Source organism: Pavona decussata, unplaced genomic scaffold, assembly GCF_977016875.1.
Source record: "Pavona decussata unplaced genomic scaffold, jaPavDecu1.1 SCAFFOLD_77, whole genome shotgun sequence".
In the NCBI taxonomy this organism is placed as follows: Eukaryota; Metazoa; Cnidaria; class Anthozoa; order Scleractinia; family Agariciidae; genus Pavona; species Pavona decussata.
Window position 1 is genome coordinate 455,103 of NW_028145495.1, and position 22,398 is coordinate 477,500.

Here is a 22,398-nt window from a genome sequence, read left to right on the forward strand (position 1 = left end):
ATGACGAATTCAATAAATTCGAATTTTTCGGTTTTATCCGAAAATAGCTACTCTGAATTGATATGCATTTCATCTACATCAAGTGCACGTATTTTATATCCACACTCTTTATATTTTCTCCGTTTCTCTTTCCGGAATCTCAGAGCACAAAGCAACAAGAATGAAGTTCAATTTGGTGAGCTTGCGCGAATCTTTAAAATCGGAAACGCAGTTGTTGAAAGAAAAAGCAACAAAATTAATACCGATACCCTTTTGTTTTGGAGTATGATCTTGACCGGCGTATCAAAATTTCCTGAAGACCTGGGCACGACAGTAGAAGAGACGACAGTGGTGTTAGGCGAGATGGGCCCGTCTGCTGCATTGTTTTTGGCCAGCGGCAACACGTCGTTTAGCGTCAGATAAACCACAGTGACGACGCGAGAATTTTGCGCATTGAATGCATCGGGTGGTAAATAGATGGAACTTTGTTCGTATGAGACATTCAGTCCTTCAGTTCTCAACTGAAAGGGAAAACAGGAAAATTTTGAAAGGCATTGAAGACAATTTTAAGCAATTAAACATAAACTGCGGGAGTTCAATACTGGACCAAAGCCCTCGGAACAAATGTTACAACGTTTGCTGTAAAGTTCAAATGAAGTATTAAAAGCATCGCTATCCGTTTTAAAACGGGTTGTGCTCCTTTATCCCCTTCCTCTCCCCCATAAAAAAATAATGTTGAAGACCAGGAAACATAAACGGCTCAACATTGTAGACATATTACTAGATATACCTAAAGCTAAGACTGTCACGTTCCAGAACAGTTTTTACTCAAGAGCATTTAACACACTTCCAGACTTCTTGAGGGACAATACAAAATCTATAGATGTATTTAAAACTAATTTGAGGGCATACTACCTAGATTTGACTTAAAATGTGTACGATCCCGCAGTACCTCAAACGTTCAAAAGTGTCTGCATAAAATGTCATCAAAGCAGATCATTACCTGTATTATTAGTTAAAAGGGGTTGTTAATTAGTTGTCAATACTTAATTGTTATGATGTGATTTCATTTATACAAGGAGTCTCGTTATTGGAACATATCGTTCTGTGAGTTCCCTCCTGTCAGAGGTTTCTTCATTTTGTTTTTTTCTCCTCTGGCGAAGTTTATAAATAAATAAATAAAAAAATAAACATTGCAAAGGAAGGTGGATTTGAAGCACGTGATTATTTCATTCGTGTTTAAGGAAATACAGTGGAACCTCGATTTTACGATATGGCAAGGGGACAGCAAAATCATGTCGTTAATTGTATTGTTAGGTGTTTGTCACTGTGTTACAGTATGTGATTTAAATTATATCGTTCTAATGGAAAAACTTTACGCTTGGGTCACTAGATTTCCATCGTTATACCGGGAATATCGTTGAACCGAATATTGTTAAATCGGGATTCTGCTTCATACAATTTATTGTAACTTTTGCCGGGACACAGAATGTTGATCGTTAAATCGGGAATATCGTTAGATTGACGATCGTAAAATCGGGGTTCCACTGTAACCTTAATTGGACTTTTATTCTTGATTGTAGATTGTCTACTAAGGAAATAAGCCACGAGGACACTGACGTCGAAGAAATTTAGCCGGCGTAATTGCCAATGTTTTCGCGCCGAATGTAAGGTTTTAGCGGAGGAGCGGCTAATACAATGTTTGAGCAGAGTTGCTAAAGTGCAAGGGCAGTGAACCCTAAAACTTAGCGCATGAGGTAGCCCGGAATGTTGTCGAAATTTTAAAATTGTGTTTTAGCTCTCCAACTTTGCGTGAAATAACTTCAGCGTATATCCTTGCATAATCTACAACTGTTCAGTTAAAACTGGTCATACCGGACTGTCCTGATCAACCCGTTTGATCGCTACCAGCAGATTCTTCGTTTGAATAGTTGTGGATTTCGTCGATCCAGTGAATGTCGCAGCAACTCCCAGCCCATAATCATCAATTGCTTTCATTAAGATCCGACTCCTGTCTTGAGCCTCCTGAAAATGAACCATGCAATTTCACGTTAATTTCGATTTGCAAAAACGTAACAGAAAGTAATGTACGAAATTTGAATAGTCGAATCAGTATTTCATCCACAGACTTAAGAGCTAGAAGCTAGAAACCACTTTCTACAATAAGGTAAGCAAAACACCTTCAAATAAAAGAATTATCTGGTTCATTTTATTCGGACTGGTCACAATTTAGGATCTCATTCAAACACTCAAAACGTAAACCACCCTGTACAACTTGGTAAATTGAACATGGATCAGGAAAACAAAAACACCACAGGAAAGTACCGCTCAGTAGCCTTCATTTGAATGGTCATACCTACGAATTTCATTCACAGACTGAAAAGTTAGAATCACCTTGTACAGCATAATAGACATCACCACAGGAAAGTACTGCTCAGTAGCTTTCATTTGAATGGTCACACTTAAGGATTTCACCCACAAACGCGAAAGTTAAAACTGCCGTGTACAACATAATAAACAGCACCACAGGAAAGAACCACTCAGAAGCTTTCATTTGAATGGTCATACCTATGAATTTCATTCACAGACTGAAAAGTTAGAACCACCTTGTACAGCATAATAGACATCACCACAGGAAAGTACTGCTCAGTAGCTTTCATTTGAATGGTCACACTTAGGGATTTCAGCCACAGACTCAAAAGTTAGAACCACCTTGTACAGTATAATAAACAGCACCACAGGAAAGTACTGCTCAGTAGATTTCATTTAAATGGTCACACTTTAGGATTTCAACCACAAACTCAAAAGGTAGAAGTACCTTGTACAGTATAATAAACAGCACCACAGGAAAGTGCTGCTCAGTAGCTTTCATTTGAATGGTCACACTTTAGGATTTCAACCACAGACTCAAAAGTTAGAACCACCTTGTACAGTATAATAAACAGCACCACGGGAAAGTACTGCTCAGTAGCTTTCATTTGAATGGTCACACTTAGGGATTTCAGCCACAGACTCAAAAGTTAGAACCACCTTGTACAGTATAATAAACAGCACCACAGGAAAGTACTGCTTAGTGGCTTTCATTTGAATGGTCACACCTTAGGATTTCAACCACAGATTCAAAAGGTAGAACCATCTTGTACAACATAATAAACAGCACCACAGGAAAGTACTGCTCAGTAGATTTCATTTGAATGGTCACACTTTAGGATTTCATCCATAGACTCAAAAGTTAGAACCACCTTGTACAGCATACCAAACGGCACCACAGGAAAGTACTGCTCAGTAGCTTTCATTTGAATGGTCACACCTTAGGATTTCAACCACAGACTCAAAAGTTAGAACCACCTTGTACAGCATACCAAACGGCACCACAGGAAAGTACTGCTCAGTAGCTTTCATTTGAATGGTCACACCTTAGGATTTCAACCACATATTCAAAAGGTAGAACCACCTTGTACAACATAATAAACAGCACCACAGGAAAGTACTGCTCAGTAGATTTCATTTGAATGGTCACACCGTAAATTCAAAAGATCTGTTTGAGACCCAAAGTGCTAATTTAGCTCTATTCATTTTGGTCGCAATCTACACAAAATGGCCCTATCAAATTATTTAGGCCCATTCTACGGCTGATTGCATTCAGCCCTTGCAATTAGGCCATTTTGGCCCTAATTTAGAAGGGATAAATTAGCCCTCAAGACAGCACTACATTAAAATACTCCACAAATCGGCCACAGTTTTGGGGCTAAAACAGATATTTTGAATTTGCACTTTCGTATTTTATCCGCAGTTTCCAAAGTACCCCCGCTGGTCAGGCGGAGCATGGGTTCTGAACTGAGATGGATCTAGCCTGTTCCAGGCTCCTAGAGAGATGCGCTAAGGAGAGTGCGAGGATTCCCCCCTCGTCTTCGTCCCCTCGCACTCTCCTTCGCGCATCTCTGTAGGAGCCTGGAACAGGCTAAGATGGATCTTGTTTCCAAACCAAACAAACAACAAAAATGCTTCTTCTTGATGATCTGGCATCAGTTAGCATTAAAAAACGGACACCCTGTAAAGAAAAATCATCTTATCTACTCACTTCGTCGAGATTTTGCCATGTTCTGCTATTTGATGAGTCCAGTAGATTACTAGCTACTTGTGCGTAATTGTCGACATCGTCCGCTGAACTCAGGTTGCCTTGGTTACTGTTATAATCAGCCAAAGTAACAAGTATATTCACTGCTATGACAAGGTCTCCTCCATAGATCTCTGTCGGCCTTGTGGAAGTGTTTGTTACTGGCTGTGAGACGTTCGCCAATTGTGACAAGACTTCTTGAGCGTTCAAGTCTGATTGAAAACCGTCCGTAATTGCTTCAGCCTACCAAGAAAAACATGAAAAGCTGTATTAACCCTTTTCAACATGTATATTCTCCTCGCTGTTCTCCATATTTATCTCATGGTATTATTTGGGAGAAATGATTTCAAAATCAAGACATCTTATGTTTACTGATAATTTCCTTTGCTCTCGTGGTCTGAATGTTTGATCAAGCATTGATATTTTACGGAGAAATTAGATTATGCATGGTCGCTGTTAGGGTTAATTCCCAAGTGGTGGAGGGGTGGAGGTGGGGTAAATAGGAAGTGGGAAGAAGGAGGGGGCTTATTTGAAATCATGGATTTTGAACGACCTTAAGGACGGTGCCTACCAATGAAGAAGTATTTTTGTGCGTTTTATAACTATGCCGGCAACGTAGATGTTAACAAGGGCTATTGGAATCCAAAACGAAAATTGGGGGTAACCACGCTTTTTTTAGAGATAAGCAACACTTGTTCTAAAACGCAGTAAAATACAAAGCAATGTATGGTGTTTTTTTTCTCCACATTGAAGCTTTATCATCTCTGAAAAATGCATGGCTACCCCCCAATTTTTTTGGTGGATACCAAAAGCGCTCGCTAAGTTCTGCTTTCTCCGCATAGTTTTAAACCGCGCAAAAGTATCCCTGTGTTAGTAGGCACCACCCATAGGAAAACTGAGCATCTCGAAATGCGCAGGACGTATGCGCAGTAACAAAAGTAGGCACCGTCCTTGACTCCTGATTAAAAATTTCACTGACCTCATTTTCTAGCCGGACAAATTCAGTCGAGCTGCAATCGATGAAGCTGGGGTTCAGCCATGTCGCATCTGCAGAACATTCGCGTGATGCGGTTCCTAAAAAGACATTTATAGGTACGAAATTGTAAAACTTTGCTCCCATTTGCACATACGTGTTCCCATTTCTCAAGCAAGTGCAAACACAATTAAGGCCCCTTTCGGCGCGGCTGCTTTAAGTAACCGTTTTTTTATTTGAAAGCGATGATTCTTTAGACGACTTAATGCGGCTACGGCTTCGCCCCCACGTGAACAGTAGAAAACTCAACAAAATTGGAGAAATTCAACAATACAGCTCTTATATCGTGGACGAAGAAGAGTTTTCTGAGTAGTTTTCAAAAACGAACTCCCGTATGTATGGATGGAACACCCCTGGGGAGGGGAAGGGGTACTCAACAACGTTTTATACGGGTCACCCTTTTATATACCGGTATATATCATTTTTGACAGAAAATGTAACCGTTTCATATACCTTCCAAAGAAAATGGTACCCTTTTCGTATACCTACAGTAGAAACATTGCATCAATCTTTCCAGATGGTCTTTTCAAGATATTTTATAAAGCCCTTTTCATTACCCAAATGACAGTTTTCTCTATCCTTTTCGATAATTTAGCCCGTTAAGTTCCTTCCCCCTTTATATACCTCCAGCCTGTAAAAGCTACCCCTTTCGTGCAGAACTTCTTTGAATAATAGTCTACTATAGGGAGTATTCCCTGGGCCGGAAAATCGGAAAATACAGTGTCTAAATACAGTAAAAGGTAAAGTCGCACAAGAGCCTAGGTGGCCCACACGGATGGAGCTTAGCCCAGTTTCTGTAGCATGAAGCAACTAGGAGTATTGCTACTACTCCCCCCTGGATGGAATGCTAGTCCATCGCAGGGTTACCCCCAGCCGTATGTCGCCGGTACCCATTTATACACCTGGGAGAAGAGAGACAATGTGGAGCAAAGTTTCTTGCCTAAGGAGACAACACAGCAATGAAGAGACCAACCTGGCCTCGAACCAACTAAATACAGTAAACTCCCTTTATTGCGGACACCCTCGGGACCGCGAGTTAGTTTCCTTCCTTTTATTACGGACTCTAAAAAATAGCGAGAGTCGGTAATGGTGGGAATTTATTTCAGTCAAACGTCTGTAATTTAGTTTTGCCAGGGATTTAGCTGCTGTCCGTATTATCCGTAACAGCGAGGTGTCCGCAAGGCGAGAGTTGACTGTAATGTAATCGTGATTGTTTGAAAGAATTAGAAGTTGAGACGAAAACCGAAAGAAGATGGTTGGTTACCATGAAAAGACTTCTGTTTATTATAGAAAACTAGATTCAGACACGAAGTAATCCCTTTCGTCACTGAAAGATTAGTTAACGTTTATATTTAATCTATTAAGGAGGTTACAGTTGAATTTTTATGAAATAGGATGTGATTTTAGAAATAATTGAGAGACAGGGAAAAATACTTTTTGGCGTCCATCCATTGATTATTGACCTTAACGACATTGAAATCTAAACGATGAGAAGTCCAAAGACTACTGCAAAGCTGACACAACGTAATATATTTTGAAACAATATTTCGGCTGGCCAAACCAGCCTTCTTCAGGTTTAGATGTTACATCTAAACATCTAAACCTAAAGAAGGCTGGTTTGGCCAGCCGAAATATTTTTTCAAAATATATTACGTTGTGTCAGCTTTGCAGTAGTCTTTGGACTTCTCATCGTCTATTTTTCAAGTTTGGCTGATTGAGATCCTGTGAGATCCAACGTACAAGCAAGCAGGATCTTCGTTCACGGCTTTTGCAGTTTTTAAAGTTTTTATTAACATCTAAATCTTTCTCAATTTTCTCCAAATTCATTAATTGTTCGCATCGTTTTTCTTCTTTATAGACATCCTAAAAATCATAAAAATTCCGAGAGATTCATTTGGTCGGGTTATACTAGCTGAATGCAGTTCGACTGTTCACACTTAAAGTCAACTAAGGACTGAAAGGGTTCACTTCAAGTGTGACCAGTACGCGATCCTCACGAGCATGCTATTTGCGACTTACCCCTGGCTCCTTTCGGACACGGTTGTACATCTGTCGCACCTTGTGCAGTGGCTTCCCAGGACACTCCCTCCTGAAGCTCTAGCGGACATTTTGGGAAAGCTAACACACGACAAAAGGGGAGGCACATGGTGTATTACCAAGAAAATGCAATCTCAAATTTTAAAGGCTACGAAATTTTAGGCTATTTTATCACAAGCAAACTGGTGGTAGATTAGAATAAAACCTCGCAATAACCGCTTAAAACTGAAGAAAAAACAAAAGGAATAAATGAAAGAAGTAGAGAATCACCCAAAATACCATGGTTTAATGCTTTTAAAATGTGTTTTAAATGTTTCCGCGGGCTTCAACTTCGTCTATTTGACAGATTGTTTATAAAAGTCTGAAAACACGATCCCAAGATTTCCAGGAGAGCAACAGCTCTTCCTAACAAATATTTTTTATTCATCTTAAGTTAACATACTGTGAACATTACAGAAGTCAATTTTTTGCGAAAAACAATTGAGGTCTTAAGCAGTTTTCTGACTTTAAGCTTTATACATTTTAAAAAGAAGAAAGATCCTCGCAGTTATTTACGCAACTTTTAAAAGCATTTGCGAAAAGAAAGCCTGAAAAAAAATTCAGGCTTGAACGGGATTCGAATCCATGACCTCTACGATGCCGGTGCAGTGCTCTACCAACTGAGCTATTAAGCCAACTGGGAGCTGGCCATATTGTGAGTTCGTAATATACCCGTGAAGGATGAATAAATGAATATGAATATGTTAAACATATCTTTTGAACTGCGGATGAAAGATCAAATAGAAGAAAGATCCTGGCAGTTGCAAAAAGAAAGCATGAAAAGCATTCAGGCTTGAACGGGATTACATGTTTATATGTTTGCAACCTTTACAGAATTAATGAAAATGGTGGTAAAATCTTTGCCCGTGATTTTCCAGCTTACCTGAGGGAATAATGATCAGCTCTGCTACTTTACTTCTGGACAAAAGTTTCTGTCCTAACCACAACTCGCACACAAATTTCCTGGTGTGACTCTTCCCTCCCTGGGGAATCGCCAGATCAGCCGCTGTAAAGCTCGAGTCCTGGTGACGAACTTTGTTATTTTTGTTTGTCACCTCTACAATAGACACGCTAGCTCTTCGCCTGTGGTGGCCAATCACGTTGCAGTCAAACGTTGCTTGGTCGCCTGAAACAGAGAACAGTGGTTTTCTCATGGTCTTGTCTTAAAACCAACAGCAAAGTCAGTGTCGTAACTGGCCTATTACGACAAATGACATTAACACAATTAATCAATCACAACTCAAAGAAAAACATGGAACAAGTGTGGCTCTTCTGAATACATTTCCTTCCCTGAGAATGGAAAAGAAGGGAGACCTCAAGGGAAGTAGGCATACCAATTACAGGGAGCTCAAGGTGCGAAAGAGGTAAGCATAGAGTTTTAGATGTATTTAAAAAAGTCCCATTAGGCTAAACAAACCTTTTTCATAAATGGCAGCTGAATTTTTTATTCTTATACTTTACGTTAATTATCCTTATTAACCTAAAGTCTATTGAATTTTGCACTATCTAACGGGGACAGCAGGGCTAATATTCATGAAAATTAAAGAATAAAAGTACAATTTATCAGCCACTAGTTATGACAAAGGTATGTTAGACATCAGACCCCACCCCCTTCCCCCTCCAAAGTTAATGGTAATGGTAATGGTAATGTTATTTATATACCGCATTTTCTATATGCATATATTCAAATGCGGTTTACAATACTTCTAATCATGAAATAGCACAAAGACCAGACCAGCATACCGGGAACTCCATGCCCTACTCTTTGCGATTAGTGTGTGGATTCTTTAACGTCCCACAGGGTTATGGACATTGAAGTGTTGTGAGACGGGGCCTACGGTTTATCGTCCTTATCCGAGAAGACTAGAAAGTCTAACCATTTGCAGATGTCATTACAAAGGCAGCACTTTCTCCTCAATTATTTAAAGACCCTGAGTGTTGGTCCGGCCGGGGTTTGAACCCACGACCTCCCGCACGGTAGTCCGGTACTCAACCAACTCGGCGGTCAAAGTTAAACGGCCCACGTAAAGTACCCCACCCAACCACGTGGAGCTGCAAGGTTTGCGATAACGTCTAAAATCAACAATGCTTCTCAGTTTTACAAGTCAGACCCTCGGAGTAAAACTGAGTAACTGAAGAAATTTCATCTCTGATTAATAAACTGTTATAACAAGAAGTCTACATGTCATTGCTTTTACACGTAAATCACATAATACGAGCAAAATGCTCATGTTGCAGAAAGTAGAAACGAAGTCTACTTTCTGCAACGTGAAAATTTGTTGCTTGCAGAGGTGAAACAATCGCAACTTGCAACGCAATATTTGTTGCGCGACAAGTTGGAAGAAAATGTTGCCCGTATTACTTGGCCTTAACCCTTAAAACAAAAACATTAGACTCAAAACGCTCAGCGGAAACGTCTGCAATGAAATGTTAAAATAACGATTACGGGTAATCTAACTTTCAGGTGTGATTCGACCAAAAACAAACAAAGAAACAAACAAATAAACAAAATCAAAAAGAATGGTGTATCTTTTCAGTCAGTGACATAGGTATACTCGGAAAGAAAAATCTGGGCTCAGTAGGACAACTTTTGTTACTGCGCATACTTTCTGCGCATCTGGAGATACTCGGGTTTCCTATGGGTTGTGCCTACTAATATAAGGATATTTCTGCGCGGTTTAAAACTATGTTGAGAAAGTAGAACTTAGCAAGTGCTCTTGGTATCCAAAAAGAAAATTTGGGGTAACCGTGCATTTTTCAGAGATGATAAAGCTTCAATTTGGAAAAAAAAAGCCATACATTGCTTTGTATTTTTCTGTCTTTTAGAATAATTGTTGCTTAATTATCTCTAAAAAATGCGTGGTTACCTCCAATTTTCTTTGTGGATTTCAATAGCCGTTGCTAATATCCGCTTTCCCAGCATAGTCATAAACCACACAAAATACTTCTTTATTAGTAGGCACAGTCCTTAAGCTCAATTTTCACTGGACCCTGATAACCTGTTGCATCGTTTTTTTGTTGTTTTTGTTTTTTTAGGGTTGGGAGCATTTTTCTGTTGTTCGTTCTTTTGTCCTCTCGACCAACCATGTAAGACGTTGCAAACGATGTAGGCACCCCTCCGAGCTCACCCAACAGGAATCGAACCTATGACCTTCCGATTATCAATTCAGATGCTGCACACAGCTGTACTCATGTACCACTGGGCTATGGGAGACTCGTGGGAGCTAGGCCAATAAAAACAAATAAGGGCACAGGGGGAAACGCCAGGAGATATACTTTTATTATTATCTAGATTACTGTATTCTTAATATTATTGTTTTGTTATTTTGGATTTTATGTTCTACACAGCCCCACAAGCCTGTAGCTTTAACTGTTAACGTGTTTGTTTTATTTTACTTACCAACGCGCCTGGAGACGGATCGTGGTCGAATTACAATTATAGGAGTTACTTCAATCACAACAGTTGATGATCTGATTTGAATCCCTTTGCTAAAATGTAAAAAGAAAAACGAAACAAAAACGGAGGTATTCCAATGTTAATATTCGTACAAGTAATTATAACGACACGGTTACTTTGAGATTCAGGAATCTGCGCGTTCGAATCGTCATTTCCAAGGCTGCAGTTTGGTAAAACATTTGGTTATCAATATCGGCTCTTTCGTTAATTCCCGAATTGTTTGGTTTATTTTTTCCTTGTTTTGTTTTTATTCTAACACACTCATCCCTAATCTCGTACCCAGATCTCAGTCGGTTCGGGATGTCAAACGATGGGAGATCTGGGTACGAGATTAACTCATCCCAGTACTTTTCCTTCGACATTTTCTGCATGTGTCGGTCGGAAATGAAATTAAGATTTTCCTAACGCTCCTTAAATAACTTTAAGGCCCGTTTACACGGTTTCAACATTTGCTTCAACATGCGTTCAACACAGTTGTTGAACCAAATGTCGGGGACGTTTGAACAGGTCGTTCAAAATTGTTGAAAGCGCAAAAAAATGTTGAAAGCTCGTTGAAAGTGTGTTTAATCAAATTTAAATTGGTTTAAACTTTCATTTAACATCTATTCGACATTTTCTTTGTTCTTGAAAATGCTGAATGGCGTTGAAACCGTTTGGACACTCCGTTCAACCAACATTTGCCCAACATCTGTTCAACGTTTGTTGAACGAATGCTGGGCAACCTTTAGGAACACGTTTCCGCAAAAAAGAAAACAATACATTAAAATCCCACCTTGCATTGCAGCTGTAATTTCCCTCATCTTGTGACATTACATTCCTGATTGTCAAAAGGGAACGACGGAAACTGGTCTCCACTTTAGTGCGTTTAGTTAAGCCAATCACGTTTCCTGCCCTTAACCACGTGATACTCAGGTCGTCAGGCCCACCAATTACAGCGCAGCTGATCACTATTTTGTCCCGCACGTTCAACGTCAAGCTGGACGCATTCAGTGTTACACTTTGTATTGCTACAGAGAAAAAACGTTCACATAAGTCAACAGGCCAGGCATCTCCAGTTTCTAGCAATTTGGAGTATTAGAGGGATTTAGCATCACGTAGAGGTGAAACGCGAACGGCAAAAATGACCACGTGAACACGATTTTCCCGCCATTTTTCGCGTTTGCCGGTTGCCGTTTCTACGTAAAAACAGGCTATTTTGCGTTTGCCGTCTACGTGAGAACTACGTAAGCATTTTTTTCCTTTTTTCTTATACATATAAGTAGTTAATTGTTGAAAACAAGTAACCAATAATTTTTCCGGCAAGTCATACTAGGGCAAATTAAGTTTCATGTTTAAAAATCCTTCATAACTCACTCCTTACCGCACTTTTCTTCATGAACTCATCACAGTGAGTCGCAAAACAGCTTCATCTAAACTCCCAAAATTAAAGCTAAAGTCAAAAGATTCACGCTATTTTACGTGAAACGTGAAACGGCAAGGTGAAGTTTGCCGTTTCACGTAAACGCGATGCTAAATCTCTCTATTACTTCTTCTCCCCGCGTGAAATTCAAGTCCATCACAGGATACCCAGCATGAAGTGACTATGAGCATGACTCCTACGCCCCTCTCCTCCCCACCACTTCATCCCTCTTTGAATAGGATGCTAGTCTATCTCGAGGGTTCCATCAACATTTAAACCTGAGGGGACGTTAGCACGCACGTAGACATTCAGGAGAAGAAGTACAATGCGCAGGTAAGTGTATTGTCTAAAAAAATTAACACAACACGAACCGATGACAAAAAGCGTAATCGACTAGAAAAAACACCGACCTTGGGAAAAAAGTTTTCTGCTTTAGACATATCCGAGGAAAACGGGCTTTTGCTCGAAACGGAAAACTACAAGGGCAATGTAATAAGTGAAACCTCGAGTTTTGGGGGGGGGGGGGCGGGGTACGGGAGGAGGGTATACCCGAGGGATTTAATTTCGGTAAAGTTCAATAAGGACTTAACGGGTGACACACGATTGTGGCAGAATATAAGTCATACCTTCCTCGCTTTTTATCTTTGTTTCATTCCGATCCACCGAAAAGTTTCCCAGATGATTCATCTTGGACACGACATCCAGAACAACACTCATATTGGGGCTGGCTGCCTCCAACTGAATCTCGGCTTGAACACTTCCGGGTCTGACAAAAATAGACATTCGAGTTTAGATCGTCCTAGTTTCGGTTGTGTGTCCAGTGGTGGATTTAGACCTTCAGGGAAATGGGCCCCCCCACCCCGCCTCCCCTCTCGAACGCTCGATTTGCTTGCGTCGTGAAACGAAACATATTGGCGCCTCGGGCCGACGGGCCTCGACTTGGTCTAAAAATAGAGTGGGGGAGGGAATGGTCGCCTCCCCGATCACTTCCCTAAATCCGCCACTGATGTCACTAAAGTACACACGATCTCACAACCTCGTTCCCAGGACTTTTTCCTGTAACAATTTACACATGGGAAAGAGGTTTACCTTCTCAGTCTCTTTTACAGTCTCCTGTAAATTACCACGAATTTTTTCTTTCTTAAAGAATATTAAGTTTGACTTTCGAGCTTCAATGACTATCATTAGTTGGCCTATGCAACAGGACGGATGAGGGTTGGGTAGGCAAGGCAAAAAATATCCTTGTGTCATCAGACAACAAACAAACTCACATGCTTCGCAATGATCAGGTTTGAAAGCTGCCGTTCGTTTGTTTGTTTGTTTGTTTGTTTGTTTGAGTCAAGAGGGCAACAAAAAATGGGCAAGGTAGACCTTGGAGAGGAAAAACGTTGACAGGTTAAAAGGTATAAAGCATGAACGATAAGACCCAACGTTCCGTTTGTATACATGGCTTTGAAGGGAAAGGACTAAAGGGGTGCGATACCTGAAGGCTACTACAGAAACTTTCTTAAACCATCGATGGGTCTGATACAGTGTAGACACCTGTGAAAATAAAATAAAACAGTGATTTTAAAGACAAAATTGATTCCTATCTCCGAAATGAAAATTAATGTATGCAAAATCTTTTCTTTACCAGCACTGAGTTTGTGAACTGGAGGTGATTCTTTTTTAAGGGTGCTGCTATTAAACATGTAACATACGATCAGGGGTCAATTTAATAAAGTCCTTTTTTTACAATTGTAGTTTACAAGGAATCATCAAATTATTATACAGCGGTTAAAACGTCTGTATGCTATATACAGTTAAGAAGCATCACGAGGCGCTAACGCAGCTTAACCCGTGGGCTATAAAGTGAATAAAAACTAATAAAAACTAACTATCATTATTATTATTATTATCATCATCATCATCATCATCATCATCATCATTATTATTATTATTATTATTTTACTGGCTTTTTGTGATTGGCTAGAATAATTACTTTTATTTTGATTTTCACAAACAAACTAAATTGAAAACCGCTGTATTGTCAATAGCCATAATTTGCTGATTTTACTCGTAACTTTTATAATAAGGGACAAAAGATGTCAGTTTACTAACCTCGTTGGTTATATTTCTTTCCAATTCAATGTATCTGCTTGAAGACTTATCTTTAAGGTCTTCCGTGAAGGTTTCACTTGTGATTCTCAACGACAAAATGTAATACGAATCCTCTGATGACGGAAGAGAAAAAACGTTAACATGAGAATAAAGCCCAGTTCAAACAGCGAACTTTCCACTTGTAGGACCTAATGCAGAATAGCAAAAACAATAGCTTTTGCTAATTTAAATTGGGTTCTACAGATGCAACGTTCGACGTTTGAACAACGTAACGTTGTGATATATTTTAATAACAGAGAACGAGGTAAAAAATATTTTGTATTGGTGTATAGGGGCTTCTGCCATATCAAAGAAGGAAAAAAATGCACAGAACTCGTGCCAACATAGAGATGCGCCGACGTGACCAAAAACTGTTTCCCCTGTCTACAGTATGTTAGGCTATTTTGCCACTGGCTCAGGATCGTACGCATGCGCTGTTGATTTGTTTGTAGGACGAGAGCTAGCTCACTGCGTAAAATAACAAATATAAGGCCGTATACTGAGTCCGTATATATTACGTATACGGAGACATACTATAGTATAAGGACACCGGTGTATAAGTAATGCAGGAGTGTTTTTTTGTTTGTTGTTGTTGTTTTTTTTTTTAGGTTTAAAATCCGATAAAACACGTGCTGGGAGTGTTTTTTTCAACGGCTTCAAAAACATTCCTGGAAAAGCGTGTAACAATAGAGTTCATAACAATTATGCTTTTGTGAACGTTGGAAATTAGCATACGAGAAAAACACCGCATACTAATAAGGAGAACGTTTATCGATATAAAGTCACTGCACGTGATGTATTATCGACCCTTTCATAGGTCAATGGGCGTATGAATCATTAATGAGATTTTGAAGGGCTGTGTAATGACCAGTATACGTTTGATACGGAATCCTAGTACAAGCGTATAAGATCTGTATATTTTCTTGGCATACCCTGACGTATACTGATGATTTTACGAACCTCCTACAACATGTCAAGTCCTAATATTTTTCGTACACGACTTTGTTTACCGACTGTTTACGACCTGGTTAAGAGACCGTATACTGATAATTTCATGCAATGAGAGGATTGGGTACGGGTTAACTCGCGCTCCAGCTATCGAGAACACACTTTTGATCCCTTGAGCTTTTGACAAAGCTGTAGAAATTGTTCTTGGAGCACCAGGTGGAAATTATTTAATGCCTTCTCCAACTAAGAACTAACTATAATCATTTTTTTAGTGATTTCCTCAAAATACACAGCAAGGACTTGAAAAACCAATTGGCCAGTTTTTTTTTTTTTTTTTTTTTTTGAGGCGTAATTCATTTTCATCCTGATCATCCGTAGTCAAAGAGAATAAAATGTAATAGTTTCTGTGCTCTAGTAGTGTTCTTGTCAACGAAACTGAATCATTACTTTAACGTTTCCATCGATACCAATACATGTTTTAGCTCAGTATTCATAGTGACACGACAAATAGGTGACACTGCAGTAAAAACCCGCAACTAGAACCTACATTTTTGAGGAGTAGCCTAAACAGGTTCTACTTATATAAATGGTAGTTGACACAATTTAAGGCTACTTAGGTTCTTAAAATAGGTTCTTAATTCTGAATTATTTTAGGGACTTTAAAAAAAAGTATACAACATCTCTTACCCAATGGTCAAGCACTAAATTTAAGTTACCACTTTTTACAGTGTTATATTGTTCAGACTGCATTGGTGTGGTAATCTTCATACTCCTGTGTAAATCTACATAATGTCTTGCACTCTTTTTTATTTTAAAAAAAAACTCATTTTTACAGTAATGAAAATCTGCTTTTATCTTCAAATAGCAAATGCAGCTGTAATGTACTTATATGATTTTAGAAAATAAGAACCTGTTTTCAATTCTTAGGCTAAATAGCTTCTTGTTTATAGGGGGTATAAAATTCAAGTTTTAGGCTAACAGGTTCTAGGTTGCGGGTTTTTACTGTACCGGTTTAATTCTACATGTCGACAACAATGTGCACTTACTCGAGTCCAGAGTAGTGATAGATAGTATACCCGGGTCACCGAGTCCCGCGCTGTTATAGCCCACCACCAACACATTATACCTGGTCCAGGCTTTAAGTCCCCTCACTACACCCCTGAGGCTCTTATTGACATGGACGCCAACGGTGTCGTTAGGAAATGGTATTTCTACTTGTGGTAACGGCACATTAACAGCTCTTGCCAATCGTTGCGCGGGTGGCGGTCGAATAATTCCACCCTCTTCTCCTTCTCCAACTAGAGATTTGACCTTCAACTGAAGAGCTCCTGGCCAAGCGAAGATCTGGAAATAAGTGCATTGTGATTAGGACTAAAATATGCAATTCCGGAAGATTAATCGTTTGGGTAAATAGCACTTGTATTCAGTGGTTTTTCACGTGCTTTAGAACTTAACGAAAGCATTTCTTCCTAGATAACTAATTCTAGCAGTGAGTATACGAGACGTACGTAACAAATATTAAACTTACAGAATTTGTTGAGTTCGAAAGTGGTTACTTGACTTACTTTCGTGTTTGCTTTGCTACGCTAGACCCTCTATGATCAGTAATTTGTAGAAAAAACTTGCTCACCTCATTTTCATTTTCGGTTGTTTCATTTTGTCAACTGAGTTGGTAAGGTAACTTCAGACGCCGAACTTTTCATGAGCCGAACTTATTCAAATTAAGGTCAGCCCAAATCACGAAAATCCCGCCTTTTGATTCAGACGCCGAACTTAATTAGCCGGACTTAATTTACTTCAAGCAAAACCAATCGAAATGTTAGCGTTTTTTTTTTTAAATTTTTTATTTGAAAAACGTTATAATATTTTATGCATTAGGTTCGACTCATGAAAAGTTTGACGTCTGAATCAAAGCCGTTCCAAAGCCGAAATTCCCGGCTGAGCCAGGTGGGAAGAACGGCTGAGCCGCTCCAAATTGAAACAGCCGTTCTCAACTGATTCAGACGCCGAACTTTTCATGTGCTTAATTCGAGGTATTAGGTTCGGCTCCAGAAAAGTTCGGCGTCTGAACCGGGCCTTAGACACCGTAAAAAGAAACAAAACTGGCGTTTCGAGCGCCTAAACCTTCGTCAAAGCGAATCTTCAGCTTTGGTATCTTTTTGACAAAACCAAGCAACCGTTTCCACTCCCTCATTGACCCAGCACCAAATTTTCTGTGGGAACTATTCCCTTTTAATTATCCTCTTTTTAAGCTGTTGCTTGTTGGGTCATCAAGGACCTCTTCTTCTCATTGAACAAGTATAAAGTTTGTTTCCTCTCCAACAAAAAGGATAACCAACTGGTGTTGCTTGACAAAATAACCGGTCGTTGAAAACACCTTTGTCACAGACTCGGCATCGACAGATCAGAGTATTTAAACAACAATGGGGACATTACGAAAACACGACGGCGTCGGCGACGGCAACGACAACGTCACACTTAAGAGCAAAAACAATCGCTCTGCACGTGCCTTTTAAGTCCTCTGCAAAACAACTACGTGAAATTCAAGGTTTTGTGGAGAAAGTGAACACAAGATGGTGAATTCTTCAGTGTCTTTCTTAACTTGAACGCCACTCCTACCAATTTGATTCCTGGGTAGTTCGTTTCTGTAGAAGTTGAATGGGTTAAAATAATTGCGAAGTAGCACAAATGAAATAAAGTTATGTTTTCAAGTGACATTTTCGTTGGCGTTGCCGTCTTCCCGCATTCCTAAGTTCCCTAATATTCTGCAATGATCATGAGACTCCATACTTACCCAGTAGCCATCCACGGTTTTCGGGGGCGAAACATCTATTGCACTCCATTGAACCTCCACAGAATTAGCATCGACACGAATAATTGTTAAGTATGGGGGAGCCAGCGGAAACTTCTGCCCTGAGAGTACTCTAATTATAGGACTACTTGGACCTGGACCGACGCCGTTGTCAGCTTGTATTGCAATTTCATATTCACTGTTGGGTAGCAGCCCTTTAAAAAAGTAGGACTTCTCATAACAGGGACGAACTGTCTCGTTCTTCCACGTTGAGTTCGGGGCTTTCAGACGATAGAAAATCCTGTACGTACAATATTGATCGCCCCAATCAAGACGATCAATAGCCTGCCAAGGACGGAGGGAATGCTGATTTAATGATTGTTTCCGAGCGAAACAGTTTTCTCGTCGGAAAACATTAAGATATAAAAAGGAAAAAGTTAGCTAGTTCTCCTAAGAACTGTCACTAATTATTTCATTAGAGAAAACGGTTTTTAAAAAAGCACTGCAACCACACGTCCTACAGTTGCAGATACACCGACATGTCCGAGAAGAGTCTGAGCTCCAGATTTCTATCGCGTGATAGTTGATGAGGGCCCGAATCAACTATCGCGCACTAGAAATCTCGAGCCCATACTCTAATTGCTTTAGTATAAATCTACTAGTCGTTCAAAACTTAACAACAAGATAGGTTGGCTACTTACTCTACTCACTATGTACAACCGAATAGATAGTGAGTAGCGTAGCAAATAAGAGAACAGCACCCGTGATAGAACGCTAGTAGATTTATACTAATATGAAAATAGAATAGGTACGAAACAAAAATGAAAATCGTCTATTCTGTGTATTCCTTTTCCGAATTTGTATAAATCTACTAGTATTCTATCAGGAATGCCGTTCTCTGATTGGCTACACCAATCGCTATCTATTTAACAATTAGATTATGAGCTCGAGATTTCTATCGCGTGATAGTTGATGAGGGCGAAGCCCGAATCAACTATCACGCATAGAAATCGAGAGCGAATAATCTAATTGTTTTAGTATAAACCTACTAGTCGTTCAAAACTAAACAAGTAAATTATCTATTTCCTCATCGCAGACACTTCGAAAACGCGAAGAAGCGGGCGCCATTTTGTTGAAAATCGCTACTCACTATCTATCACAGAATAGATAGCGAGTAGCGTAGCCAATCAGAGAACGGCATTTGTGATAGAACACTAGTAGATTTATACTAATCTGAGATAGACAGTGAGTAGCGGTTTTCAACAAAATGGCGGCCACTTCATCGCGTTTTCGAAGTGTCTGCGATGAGGATATAGATAATTTACTTGTTTAGTTTTGAACGACTAGTATATTTATACTAAAACAATTATTCGCCCTCGATTTCTATGCGTGATAGCTGATTCGGGCTGTGCGCTCATCAGCTATCAGGCAATAAAAATCTCGAGCTCATAATCTTATTGTTAAATGAACAGAATAGTAGAATAGTATTCCGTTCATTCTGTCCCTGATAACAAAATGAACGGAACGCAGTTTTCTGAGACGAACAGGAATAGAGTTTGATAGAAGTTTGATAGTATCAGTTTGATAGAAATTGGAGGAATTGCGTTCTTTTCCGTGTATTCTGTCATTCCAGAACCGGAATAAAATCAGTCAGAATTTATCCAAAAGAATGCACCCAAAGTATCTCAACTGTACTACCATTTTCATTTTTTTTAGATAATTTTTTCCAAGTGACCGGTAAACAGTGTAATGAGTGTGCGCGTTAGATTCAAAGAAACTCCAGCTAGACAACAATACAATTAATAAACGAATGTAAATATATGAAACATATATTTTGAACTGCGGATGAAAGATCAAATAGAAGAAAGATCCTCGCAGTTAGTACGCAACTTAAGCAGTTGCGAAAACAAAGCCTAAAAAGAATTCTGGCTTGAACCAACTCCCATACTGTGCGACACTTCCCCAGCTCGCCGATTTTTCTTTTCGCCCTATACCCCACTTGGGAGCCTGTTCACAGGATATTAATGAGAAAAACAAAGGCCCTGTATGTGCGTTATAAATTTTGGTACATCTTGTTCACCGTGCTCGGCCAAACAACAACGTGAAATGACTAAATTCAACTGAAGTTTTGCGGAGAACGTGAGTGCATGACGATAAATTTCCCGCATTTTCTGCCTCAACTTGAACGTCGTTTCCAAATGCATGTGTCTGCTACTGGATAGTTTGGCTACATCGTACAAGTTGAACGAAGTGGAATAATCGCAAAGCTAATCGTAAAGCAATACAAGTAACTCGAACTTACATTTTCAAGCGGCGTTTTCGTTGCCGTTGCCGTTTCCGTCATGGTTAATCCTTACTGAAAGTCCCTAATAAAACTCCGGCTAAAATTTCAAGATGGCCTCGAAAACGAAAATTAAAACATTTTGAAATGCACCTAGTCTTTCAAACACTAACTTTACTTAACTCCCTTGTTAGTTTCTTCAAGTTTGACTACGTCGATAAACCGCTCAACTGGGTTGCTTTACTCGTTTTCTCAGCCACGATAAAAGTTTGGTTTTCACTTTGTTTGTTCTTGCAGTCCTTGTTATATTTGTTAATTAGGGACTGTAAGCAACCACGACGGAAACACCAGCGAGAGCGTCACTTGAATGTACACCACGTTACTTGAACCACTTCGCGATTATTCCAATCCGTTCAACTTTTACAATGTGGCCAGGTTATCTAGGAACAGCGTGCAAGTAAAGAAATTGAATAAAAACATTTACCGTCGTGTGCCCACGTTTTCCACAAAAGCTTGGAGTTGGTAATGTGACTTTGTTAGGGAGCTTAAAGGACCCTAGTCAGCCACACCTTTGTTTTTGTTTATATGCGAGAGTTTGGCTATTATATTAAACATACTTTTAGGAACACAACTTGCAGTAAAGCAGTAAGATTTCGCTTCACCATGCAATATCAATAATTTCGATAGCATCGAAAATGGCGGAGGCTGACTAGAGTCCTTTAAGCAACGACGACGGCAACGCCAACGAAAATGAAATCTTGTTCCTGTTCGTTGCCGTCGCCACAGAAGCAGCGTAAATTACTCCCTTACAATGCTAAACCCGGTGTGATTTTGAGTTAAAAGTAAAAACGACTCACCTCCCAGGTGAGGCTCAATTGTCCGTCAACTTTGTGTGTAACACCTTTAATGTTCTTGGGATAGGCTGAAGGTCCTAAGAAATAAACAGAAGGTAAAACCTCTGTTAAGGAGAGTACCTTCTTTTGTTCCTGCGTATACTTTCTGCGCACCCCGGGATCATCTGACCGTGAACCATGCCTCAGGGTGCCTTTTGATACAATACACTCAAACCGAAATCCTGTCAAAGCGCAACGTCAAAGACCCAGATGCAGCTAGTCGGAAATAAGGGGTTTTAGTGGGCGAACTTCTGCAGTCATATTTTGCTTGTTCTCCTGTCCTTGTAAATGGTTTGAACCCAGGAGTCATGTCATAAGTACGTATAAATTATGATCATCCGGGTGAGTGTAGTCCTGAATTCAAAACGACTGTTTGAGGTGACATTGATTGGCTTTTCGATTACCTAAGCGGAAGTCATCTTCAGAGTCAAGTAAATTGTGGAACGTTAGTAGAGGTATAAATGTCTCTGGTTGTTGACCTGATTGGTCAACGATGTCGAGATATTATTGGTCGTTTATCAGTAATTAAGCCGTGATGTTATTCGCTGTAAAGACTGTAAAAGTTATTGTCCTTTTATGCTAAAATGACGTAGTAATGGAGAAATAAGACCAGTAACAGAATGGTACTTTCCATTCAGCCAAACGTTCCGGTTTGAAGTTTTGAAAATTTAGGTACCGAATGGAAGGGTATTTTCTGGTTTACCGCAACCGACTTCAAAACAAATCCGCTCCATTCACGGGTTTTCCACGCAAACAGCAATAACACAATCGGCTTACGTCGTAGAAATTGGCCCGGAGTAGGAATGGCCGAACGGAACGGAATTTTCCGGGTTTTTTTTCCGATTTTACGGAAAGTTAGGACAACCTCGTGAGGTATATCGAAAATTCCGAAGTTTTATTCAGGGAAATTTCCGATCCATTCGATTCTTTACTCGGAATTTCCGCAATTTTTGGTCAAATGGAATTGGAAAGCGCCCTTTAATTAATCTGGCTTAGGTACTTACTTGTAGCAGTGGTGAGACAAAATGAGAATGGCGACATCATGCCGGGAAATCCAACCCCAAGGGTATTTTTAGCGCGGACGCGGAATTGTATATCAAATTCACCCTTCAATTTTCTGACCACATACGAGCGCACCGCTCCACCGGAAATCTCTTTGAACTTCGAAAATGCAGGCCAAGATAATTCCAAAAACTTGGGTCTGGCCCTCCACTCGATGATAAAGCCGATTGGGGGAAGGAGGTCTGTGAGAAGCCGCACGTCCCAGGTGATGTTTGTTGTATGG

At 39.8% G+C, this 22,398-nt stretch overlaps 1 protein-coding gene across 1 annotated transcript in view; it reads right to left on the bottom strand.

Annotated features, from left to right (window-relative positions):
• Positions 1-22,398, bottom strand: part of LOC146476390 (uncharacterized) — a 51,538-nt gene that overhangs the window by 10,518 nt on the left and 18,622 nt on the right. Inside the window, exons 10-24 of the mRNA XM_085114549.1 lie at positions 22,118-22,398; positions 21,078-21,151; positions 17,943-18,284; positions 16,195-16,492; positions 14,162-14,274; positions 13,545-13,603; positions 12,688-12,827; positions 11,435-11,669; positions 10,606-10,694; positions 8,089-8,331; positions 7,149-7,247; positions 5,076-5,170; positions 4,061-4,339; positions 1,855-2,004; positions 249-500 (exon numbers count right to left, since the gene is read on the bottom strand). The exon at positions 22,118-22,398 is cut by the window's right edge and continues 46 nt beyond it. Coding sequence (XP_084970675.1) covers positions 249-500; positions 1,855-2,004; positions 4,061-4,339; positions 5,076-5,170; positions 7,149-7,247; positions 8,089-8,331; positions 10,606-10,694; positions 11,435-11,669; positions 12,688-12,827; positions 13,545-13,603; positions 14,162-14,274; positions 16,195-16,492; positions 17,943-18,284; positions 21,078-21,151; positions 22,118-22,398 — 2,749 coding nt within the window. The remainder of the gene's footprint in view (positions 1-248; positions 501-1,854; positions 2,005-4,060; positions 4,340-5,075; positions 5,171-7,148; positions 7,248-8,088; positions 8,332-10,605; positions 10,695-11,434; positions 11,670-12,687; positions 12,828-13,544; positions 13,604-14,161; positions 14,275-16,194; positions 16,493-17,942; positions 18,285-21,077; positions 21,152-22,117) is intronic.